General features: G+C 43.2%; 1 protein-coding gene across 1 annotated transcript; it reads right to left on the bottom strand.

Annotated features, from left to right (window-relative positions):
• Positions 1 to 1,999, bottom strand: abraa (actin binding Rho activating protein a). The gene has a single exon (XM_069884422.1). The coding sequence runs from the start codon at positions 1,943 to 1,945 to the stop codon at positions 833 to 835; it is 1,113 nt and encodes a 370-aa protein (XP_069740523.1). The 5' UTR covers positions 1,946 to 1,999; the 3' UTR covers positions 1 to 832.
• Between the last annotated feature and the right edge of the window lie 9,221 nt (positions 2,000 to 11,220).

The following is an 11,220-nucleotide window of genomic DNA, read 5'->3' as shown; positions in this document are numbered from 1 at the left end:
TGCTGACTATGGGTTTATTGTCATACACATTTGCAATGTACATATGCGCTGAAATTCCTACTTGTTGCAGGCAATCGGGAAATTGTAAAGTTATGGAAGTAAACTGATTGAATTAAATTAGACAATAAATACATGATAGACATAAATAGAGAGAGTAATCCTCGTGCAATAATGCCGTCAGTCTACGATTGGTGTACCAAGGGGCGGTTCAAAAGTCTGGTCTCTGTTGAAAAGGAACTGTGCTGGTGTTCCGGCTTCTGTACCTTCTGCCCGAAGGGAGCAGTGAGAAAAGGTTGTGCCCAGGAGAATGGGGGCCCTTCGTGCCTTCTTGAGGCAGCGCCTCGCATAGATGTCTGCCACGGGTGGAAGGTCAAAGCCTCGCCGATGCTCCTGCAGCCCGACTCTCCTGTCACCCGCCCTGTTCAGGGCTGAAGGGCTTGTCCCTTTATTGTACTGTTCCAAGTTCTATTCTCTCCTGATGCAACAGAGTATCTGGTCCAGTGAGCAGGGTTCGTTTGCAAGGAGTCCAACCAATTAGCTGTAACATATTAAGGGGACAATTACAGAGGGAAGAGTTAAGATCAATGTGTCCCCAGCAGGAATCTATTCAGGTGTCGGCGCACGGAGAGAACGGGATGATCTTCAATCCATTTGAAGACACGGGTTTTTAATTCAAAATGATGGTTCACGGGGAGCCATTAAATATTTTTATTCAAACCTTGAGCACGACTCGTATTTATTTTAATCCCACGACACAGGAATCATTGAAATACGAACATTGGTAGGAAAAAAAATGTACATAATATCCCACCGGGACCCCGCTGCAAGAAGGTCAATGCACTTCCACTGAAGCCCTGCCACGTGTCGCTAACCCGGTGGGGGTCTGCACATCCAGGAGCGTGATCGTGACGTGATCGTGCTTCCCCTGCCACAGCATTTCCCCGGGGAAGTCCACCAGCCCGTGCTTCCTCGCCCGCATCAAGACCCCCACCACTTTATCCGAGATGGTGACGTATCGGTCGAAGAGCGCGCCGAAGGTGACCCGGGTCTTCCCGTCCTTTCCCTGGACCCCCAGGCTCCGGATGATGTAGCACAGTTCCTCGACTTCTCTGCGGATGTGCCTCTGCGCCCGCTCGCCCCTCTCCGCGGACTTGCTCCCTTCCTTCGGGCGCCCGTAGCCGCGGTCGCCCTTCTTCAAGCGGAAGGCCATGGCGTACTCGTAGTCGAAGTCGTCGCTGAACGGGTTGAGCTTCTGCTTCTCCCTGTGGCTCTCGGCCCACTTCAGCCAGGACTCCCTCAGCTCCCCCATGGAGCGCACGTGGACGCCTTCGCCCAGTTTCTTCCTCTTCCCCCGGTCGCCCGCTCCGTCCTTTCCCTTGGCCTCTTCCTCCTTCCCCTCTTTCCTCTTCTCTCTGCCACCATCACTCGCCTTGCTGGTCAGCGGGCCCTTCCCTTCCCTGTCCGCGGTCTCCCACGACCTTGCGAGCTCCGCCGCCTTGCTCAGACGCAGCCGCCTTCGGGTCGGGGACCTGTCGCCCAGAAATGGCTTTGGTGCCTCGTCTGACGCCGGCTGGTTGAACCGACCCGTCATCAAAGTCACCAGCTCGTTGCCCTTTCCAGTGGGGCTGGCGCCGACTGTTTTAACGGCGGGGAGAGCCCTGGTGGTCAGTCCGGTCTCCCCGGCTTCCTTCGGCTCTCCGCTGCGAGCCACGTTGATTTGCGGCGCTCTTACCGCCTGCCGTTCCGTGGCACATGGCCCCGACTTCTTGGCATCTTCCTCTGCTGAACTGCCCGGTTGCCAGCCAAGAGGCTGCGTTTTCTGCCGGTGCGTGTGCTCGTTTGCCCACTTCTGCCAGTTTCGAGCCAAGCTGTTCACCATGGAGATACACCTGAACCTTCTCATCGCTTTACTGACCGGCCTCGGAGACTTGAGCTCAACGTTCATCGTGGACTCTTCGAACAGCCTGAAGATTGAGGGATCCTCTGCTTCCCGGCGACTGCTTTCCGACGCTTTATATAGAGCACGGGCTGGAAGGTATTTTGAAAATATGAGTGGTATTTCAGATTCAGGACAAGTCCAGGTTCCGACTGGCTCCCGCACATGGAAACACCCCCACCCCCCCTCCACATTCCCAGATAGAACTTCAGTCCTTCCACTGGCCGCCCTCCAGACCTTGCATCAGCGCCTTACATTCCGCAATGAAGTGACAGGTGGAGCAGATAACGCCAACTCTCTCCTCAGGTCAGCTGAAGGCCAGCTAAAGCAATCTCAAGATGAAAACTGTCATGTGGAGCAAGACAACACTGCAGTGAATGACTGGAGAAGGCCATCCTGCCCCTTCAGTTTATTCTATCAAGCCCGAAGGTCCTAACTTCATTAAACTAATCGCATTTGCCAGAATCATAGATGGCAAAGAGGAGGGAGATAAATCAGCTAGTTGAGTTGGGTCACAACAACCTTGCACTCAACATTAGCAAAACTAAGGAATTGATTGTGGACTTCGGGAGAGGGAAATCAGGAGAGCACGAATCAGTCCTCATCATGGGGTCAGCAGTGGAAAGGGTAAACATCTCCAAATTCCTGGGTGTCAACTTCTCTGAGGATCTATTCTGGGCCTCCATGTTGATGCAATCACGAAGAAGGCCCTCCAGCTGCTATACTTTGTTAGGATTTTGAGGAGATTTATGTCACCAAAATCTCTTGCAAATCTCTACAGGGGTACCGTGGAGAGCATTCTGACTGGTTGCATCACTGTCTGGTATGGAGGTGCCAAAGCACAGGACAGGAAAATACTACAGAGGGTTGTGAACTCAGCCAGTGCCATCATGGGCACCAGTCTTCACTCCATCAAGGGCATCTACAAGAGTCGGTGTCTTAAGAAAGCAGCCTCTATCCTCAAGGACGCTCACCACCCAAGCCATGCCCTCATCACTGCCCATGGGCTTCTTCCAACAGTAGTGAGAATGCTGAATGACCAAAGGAACTGCTCACACTAACCATCCAAGACTTTTATATTCATTAAACAATTTTTATTTATTTATTTGTATTGATGAAATATTTGTCCTGCATATGGAATATATTGTCTCCATGATTGTTATGAGTGTTTTGCTCCAAGGACCAGGGAACACTGTTTTATCGGGTTGTACTTGTACAATTAGATGACAATAAACTTGGCCCGACTTGACTTAACTTGAAGGAGGAACGGGCGCCTGAAGACGAATACCCAATGGTACAAAAACAGCTTCCTCTCCTCTGCCATCAGATTTCTGAACGGACAATGGACTACAGATACCACCTCACTTTCTCTTCATTTGCACAAATTTATGTATATTTTTAAAATGTAAACTATAGCAATATTTGCACCTGTAATGCTGATGCAAAACAACTAATTTCATGAACTTTTCTTGACAAATTTTGATTCTGATCTTCCACACCAGCAGACCCCTTTTCCCCACTCACCAGATCTTTCTATTCTCTTGTGTGTTTACCCAGTTTCCTTACCACAATTCACCCCAGTCAATTCCCATGGCATTTAGCTCTGCATTCTCCCTCCATCTCCTGAATTCCATTCTGGGATTTTCCCCCACTTGATGACTTTTCCATTTAATATCCCCAAGTTTCTTCCTTTTTGCTTTTCCAGTGTAGATGGTTTGATCTCTGCTGATTATAGTGTCCAGTTTATCGGAGTTTAGAATGAATGAGGCAATGAGAATAGTCTGCTCTAAGTAGCAAATGGGTACAACCTGCAGTACTCTGTTTCTAATGATCCCATTCGACATCGGAGCAGAAATAGGTTATTCAGCCCATCACATCTGCCCCGCCATTTAATTTTCCCACTCAGCTCCACTGCCTGGCTTCCTCACCATAACCTTTGATGCTCTGGCTAATCAAGAATCTATCAATCTCTTCCTTAAATACATGGTCTCCACAACCACCAGTGGTGACAAATTCCAGATTCACCACCCTCTGGCTGAAGAAATTCCTCCACATCTCTGTTCTAAGCAGACACCCTTCACTCCTGAAGTTGTGCCCTCTTGCCCTAGTTATAAAGCATGGGCACAGGCCTTTGGCCAAAAACCTTTATGCTTGACCAAGTTGCTCACCTGCGCTAGTCGAAGGTGCCAAATACAGATTTACTCAGAGCTTTGTATAAAACTTGGAAAAAGAAAAGAATTATGGGGAAATTGAGGAGGAATTAGGTGACGGATGAACAAGATTTCTCTCTGAAGGGGCTGGTGCAGACTTAATGCTGTGTTGTGTGCTCCTCCTGAGCTCCATGAACGCACATCTTATTAAGGATGTACCAGATCTATAAAGGCGAGGGAATAGACATAGCCAATTGTAGTTGGACATCTGGTAAATCTCAAGCTAGTCTCACAAGCACCATGATTGACCTAGAATACAGCACAGGAACAAATTAAACTAAACCTCTGCACTTGTCTATTCTCTGCATATTCATGTATCTATCTATTTTTTAAATGCTGCTGTCAGAGAAGTGACCACAGAGGTGAACCATTGAGGGGCTCTGAGGCTGAACTACACACTGACGCAGACTGTTGGTTATTTGAGGTGAGAACCCAACGCAAGCCGCAGGCTGCTGGCGACTGTGGCCAAGGGACTCACACCGCTGGCTTGAGACTGGCTGAAAGGGTACCAGTTATGCAAGAGGGTGCCAAGGGCGCTGAGGGTTTCCTGCTCTTGTCAGAGGTTGTGATCTGGAGATCGGGTTGTGGATAGTTTGGTCTGAAAATTGTGTGGCTGCGGAGGCTGCTGGAGGCGAATCCACGGACACTCTCACTCTGGGGAGACTCTCTTTTGCTTCTCTTTCTCTGACCGTAAGGGGTACCAGGCAATTTCTGCTGATGACAAATCTTTGTCTGCCTTATGGCAGGAAATTTCATGTAATATATTTTCTGTTTTTATTACATGACAATAAAAAAAAAGATCTTGAGTATCTGCTTTCACCACTATCCTGGCAGCCTGTTTCACTCTCATGTAAAAATAACCCATCTTCTTTAAACTTCCCTCCTCACCTTAAACACATGACCTCTGGTGTGTGATGCTTTACTCTGGGAACAATACTCCAACTGTTCACCCAATCAATGCCTCATGATTTTATAAACCTCTATCAGGTTCTGGTGAACATTTACTGAGCATCTGGTGAAAGGTTCACAAAACTGAAGGAAACCTTTGCTAAGAATCTGGGGCAACAAATGGAGATTTTAGCCATGGTCGATTCATGCTCTTCAGCTTCTTGGGATCTTGCTGATAGGTTGACACAGAATTTCCTTTAATCTACCATAAGGCAGATAAAGATTCACCATCAGTGGAAATTGCCTGGATCTCCTTACAGGCAGAGAAAGAAAAGCAAAAGCGAACCCCCCAAATTCACGGAGGGTCCATGGATTTGGCTCCTGAGCTCCAACACAGCCTCCGCAGCCACACAACCTTCAAATTGATTGACACGTTCCCTTCATCAGGTGGTGCTTGGTTGCCAACTGCCTCAGGAAGTTAGGCTGTGAAAGGTGCTGTAGTTAAACCTAATGGGTGTAGTGGTTAGCGCAGTGTTGTTACAGTACCAGCGACCCAGGGTCGAATCTGGCATTGTAAGGAATTTGTTCTCCCCGTGTCTGGGTGGGTTTCCTCTGGATGCTCCAGTTATCTCCTATCTTACAAAAATGTGCGGGGATTGCAGGTTAATTGGGGTATTTGGGTGGTATGGGCTCATGGGTCAGATTGGCCTGTTACCATGCCCTTTTACATTAAGTAAATTAAATTGGTAAATTACATTAAGTAACCTTTCATTTAATTGACTAAAGTCACAAACAGCTTGGTGTTATCTAGAATGTTCTTAGTAGGAGGGACTATTTCTAGACTTAGGTGCTAGTATGCCATTTTTCATGCTCTGAGGATCCTTAATACTTCTAGAGCATTTATGAATGGTCAGTGTTTCTCAGCCATTATGTACCAGCAGCAAGCATTGCAAATGGTGTAAGTGGTCGGGACTACAATGACCTCAGCGCAGTACAGAATTTTAATGGGAATGCCTTTGTGATGAGGCAACAGGAGAATAAAGGCAGGAAAATCTTCAGAGTGACCGCTGTGATATTTCTGTGCGGATGTGCACTGCATGCATTCTCTCCTGTGTTCTGTCCCACTAATCCTCGATGGTAGATTACACTCTCTCTCAGGAGGCACGTGGCCCACATAACTCCTGCCTTGTAAACTCCTGACATCATGTCCCAAAATGGGCTTGCCAAGCCTGAAAGAGCGGGAGCCTTCAGCAGATTTAATCAGGCTATTTGCTATTACACTGATAAAACATATTATAGGGTGGGGGGGTGGGGTGGTGAACACAAAAGTCAAATGATGCTGTGAATGTAGTAAAAACTCAGAAATACTGAAAGAACTCAGCAGGTCTTGAAGCATATATACGAGGTAAAATAGATATCTGATGTTTGGCCCTGAACCTTTGATACCTTGAAGGGTATATATATGTTTTTTTTTGTGTGAAGAAAGCATGTCAACACCTCTAGTTCCTCAGGAGTTTGGAAGGTTTGATATGACATCAGAAACTCTGGCAAATTTCCACAGATGTGTGATGGAAAGTGTGCTCACAACTGCATCATGGTCTGGTATGGGTTCATCGATGCCCCTGAGCATAAAGCCCTCTAAAAGGTAGTGAACACAGCTCAGGACATCACAGGCAAAACCCTTCCCACCATCAAGAAAATCTACAGGGGGAGGAGTCACGTGATGGAGTAGTGGCCGGACGGTGAACTCCAGCCCTCTCCAGAAAAGTCGGGAAAAACGAGAGAAAATACAAAGGCACAGAAATACAAGTTAAAGAAAAGTGAATATAAAGGTGGAAAGAAGATGGAGACAAAAGGAGAAAAATCAAAATCAACGGAAAGAAGAGAGGAAGAGAAGACAACGGAGGAAAAAGGTGAAGGCCTTACCTGTCCGAAGAGGCCCGCTGCGGAGAGAAGACCCCACTACCTCAGGTCGGTAGAAAGAGAACTACAACAATGGCTCACAGAGCCGAGTAAAAGTGCGCAACCGCGCATGCGCGACTCCTCGCGCATGCGCGATGCGCATACAAAAAAACACACCGACGGGAGGGGGGACCAGCTGGGGAGTCGATCTCCACAGCCGGCAACGACAGCTGCAGAACACCTGCAGCAAGAAGACACCACAGAAGACAATGGAAACAAGAAAGAAGAGGAGGAAAGGGCAGCAAAGAAACAACAGATGGTCAACCTAGAGGAAGAAGAAGAGGAAGAGGAAGAGTACAGGGAAATAGAAGAAGAAAAGATAGGCAAGGTAAAGGAGGTACTTGCTCTTGTTAGAGGATACATGGAGTCATTTAAAGAATGGCAAACACAGGAATTCAATGATTTAAGAAGAAGAATAAACAACACAGAAAAGAAAATAAATAAAATGGATATGACCTTAACAGAAATGGGGAAAAAAATGGACAAGATGGAAGAACGGGCAATAGCAGCAGAAATGGAGGTAGAAGACTTAAAAAAGAAATTGGAGGAATCTAATAAAAAAACTAAAGAGACACAAGAATTACTAGCCCAAAAAATAGATATAATGGAAAATTATAACAGAAGAAATAACATAAAGATAGTGGGCCTTAAGGAAGATGTAGAAGGCAAGAATATGAGGGAGTTTATAAAAGAATGGATCCCTAAGGCCCTAGGATGTCCAGAACTACAGCAAGAAATGGAAATAGAAAGGGCACATAGAGCATTGGCCCCTAAACCACAACCACAACAAAAACCAAGATCTATTGTAGTAAAATTCCTAAGATATACTACAAGAGAAAAGGTGCTGGAGAAGACAATGGAAAAAGTAAGAGAGGGCAACAAACCACTGGAGTATAAAGGGCAAAAAATCTTCATTTATCCAGATATAAGCTTTGAACTCCTAAAGAAGAGAAAAGAGTTCAATGCAGCAAAAGCGATTTTATGGAAGAAAGGATATAAATTTACACTGAAGCATCCTGCGGTATTGAAAATATTTATTCCAGGACAACAAAACAGACTATTCTCGGATCCAGAAGAAGCACGAAAATTTGCAGAACAATTACAAAAATAGACTGAGGGATGAAGACGGGTAATGAGAGCAAAAATTATCACGATTGATATGTATGTGGGTAAAGACAAAAATAGACTGAGGGATGAAGACGGGTAAGGAGGGTAAAAATGACCACGATTGATATGTATGCGGGTAAAGAGGTATAAGAGTGAATAGAGACAACGGGCATATGTGAAAGTATCTGTAATTAGAGGAAAACATAGAAAGTATAGACAAGAATTAATAAGGGAAGGTAATGGAATAGAGAGAATAAGGAGGGAACTAAAAGAGTGACCTTTGTGACATATAAAAAACGAAATCTTTTCTGGGGGGGGCTGGGTGGGGGGAAAAGAGCGGTCACTGCAAAATCAGTTGACGCTTGCGAGTGGATTCGCAAATCCAAATGGAGAGGGGAGATGTGGTTGTCCGACAAGGGATAAAGGGCAACTCAGGAGGGGAAGGGGAGATTGGGGATAAAGAAGATAGAAATAGGAGAATAAGGAAAATGTTGGATGTTGTAGGAATGTTGTCTGGTAAAGAGTTGAAAATAAGAAAACAGAAATGGAAAAGGAGGAAAGGTAATGATGGAAAAACGGAAAGAGAAGATAAACAAAATATAAAATGGCTACGCTGAACTATATGACTCTAAATATTAATGGAATACATAACCAAATTAAAAGGAAGAAACTACTAAATTTACTGAAAAAGGAAAAAATAGATATAGCATTTATCCAAGAAACACATTTAACTGAATTGGAGCACAAGAAATTAAAGAGAGATTGGGTAGGACATGTAACAGCAGCATCGTATAATTCAAAAGCAAGAGGAGTGGCTATATTAATTAGCAAAAATGTGCCATTTAAAATAGAAGAGGAAATAATAGATCCAGCAGGGAGATATGTTATGATAAAATGTCAGATATATTCAGAGCTTTGGAATCTACTTAATATATATTCACCTAACGAAGAAGATCAAAAGTTTATGCAAGATATCTTTTTGAAGGTAGCTAATACGCAAGGGAACATACTAATAGGAGGGGATTTCAATCTGAATTTGGATCCAAATATGGATAAAACGGGGAAAAAAATTAACAGGAAGAACAAAGTAACCAAATTTATAATTAAATCAATGCAAGAAATGAAACTTGTGGACATATGGAGGAAACAAAACCCAAAAGAAAAGGAATACTCATACTACTCGACTAGACATAAAACATACTCAAGGATAGACCTATTCCTGTTATCAGCCCACATACAAGGGAGAGTTAGGAAAACGGAATATAAAGCTAGACTATTATCGGACCACTCACCCCTGTTATTGGCAATAGAGCTAGAAGACATCCCTCCAAGAATGTATAGATGGAGATTAAACCCCATGCTACTTAAAAGACAGGATTTTAGAGAATTTATTGAAAAACAATTAAAAATGTACTTTGAAGTAAATACGGAATCAGTGGAAGATAAGTTTATACTATGGGACGCAATGAAAGCATTCATTAGAGGGCAAATAATAAGTTATGCAACCAAGATGAAGAAGGACTATAATCAGGAAACAGAGCAGTTGGAAAGGGAAATAATAAACATAGAAAAAAAATTAGCAATAAAGGAAGATACAACCAAAAGAAGAGAATTGGCGGATAAAAAAATAAAATATGAAACATTACAAACATATAAGGTGGAGAAGAATATAATGAAGACAAAACAGAAATATTATGAACTAGGGGAAAAAACACACAAAATCCTAGCATGGCAGCTTAAGACAGAGCAAACTAAGAAAACGGTATTGGCAACAAGGAAAAAAGACAAACAAATTACATATAATCCAAAAGAAATTAAGGAAAACTTCAGAGAATTCTATGAACAATTATACCGAACCGAAAACGAAGGGAAAGAAGGGAAAATAGATGAATTTTTGACTAAAATTGAACTACCAAAACTACAAATAGAGGAACAAAATAAATTAACAGAACCATTTGGAACAGTAGAAATACAAGAGATAATAAAAAATTTACCAAATAATAAGACACCAGGAGAGGATGGACTCCCAATAGAATTCTACAAAACATTTAAAGACCTAATAATACCGCCCCTCCTGGATGTAATCAACCAGATTGATGAGACACAAAACTTACCAGATTCATGTAAAACAGCAATAATTACAGTGATACTAAAACAAGGGAAAGATCCACTCTCACCAGCGTCATATAGACCAATATCTTTGCTAAACACAGATTATAAGATAATAGCTAAACTATTAGCGAACAGATTAGCAGAACAGGTACCGAAAATGGTAAATTTAGACCAAACTGGATTTATCAAAAAAAGACGCACAACAGACAATATTTGTAAATTTATTAACTTAATTCATGCAGTAGAAGGAAATAAAGCACCGGCAGTAGCAGTTGCTTTAGACGCAGAGAAGGCCTTCGACAGAGTAGAATGGAATTACTTGTTCAAAGTATTGCAAAAATTCAGTTTACCGGAGAAGTATATTAATTGGATTAAAGCATTATATAAGGGACCGTTAGCGAAAGTGACAGTAAATGGACATGTATCAAAGCAATTTAACTTAAGCAGGTCAACGCGGCAGGGATGCCCACTATCACCATTATTGTTTGCGCTAGCTATAGAACCACTAGCAGAATCGATAAGAAGAGATAATAATATAAAAGGAATAAAAATAAAAGACAGGGAATATAAAATCAGTCTGTTTGCGGATGATGTGATAGTGTACTTAACAGAACCAGAACTATCAATAAAAGAACTATATAAGAAATTGAAGGAATATGGAGAAGTGTCGGGATACAAGATAAACGTAAATAAAAGTGAAGCAATGCCTATGAATAACGCGGATTTCTCAAAATTTAAGGAGGAATCCCCATTCAGATGGCAAACGCAGGCAATAAGATACCTAGGTGTGCAAATAAACAAAAATCTAGGCCAATTATATAAACTCAATTACAATCCACTAATGAAAAAACTACAGGATGATTTAGAGCATTGGAAAGAGCTACCACTAACACTGATAGGAAGGATAAACTGTATTAAAATGAACATTTTTCCAAGGATACTATACTTATTTCAGGCATTGCCAATACAACTGACAGAAAAATTCTTCAAAGAGTTAAAGAAAAT

This window comes from Narcine bancroftii, chromosome 6, assembly GCF_036971445.1.
Source record: "Narcine bancroftii isolate sNarBan1 chromosome 6, sNarBan1.hap1, whole genome shotgun sequence".
Taxonomy (NCBI): Eukaryota; Metazoa; Chordata; class Chondrichthyes; order Torpediniformes; family Narcinidae; genus Narcine; species Narcine bancroftii.
Note: the sequence above shows the minus strand (reverse complement) of the source record. Positions and strands in the feature narration are given on the sequence as shown.

Coding starts and splice junctions, on each gene's coding strand:
- abraa (XM_069884422.1), bottom strand. CDS start 1,945: ATGAACGTTGAGCTCAAGTCTCCGAGGCCGGTCAGTAAAGCGATGAGA.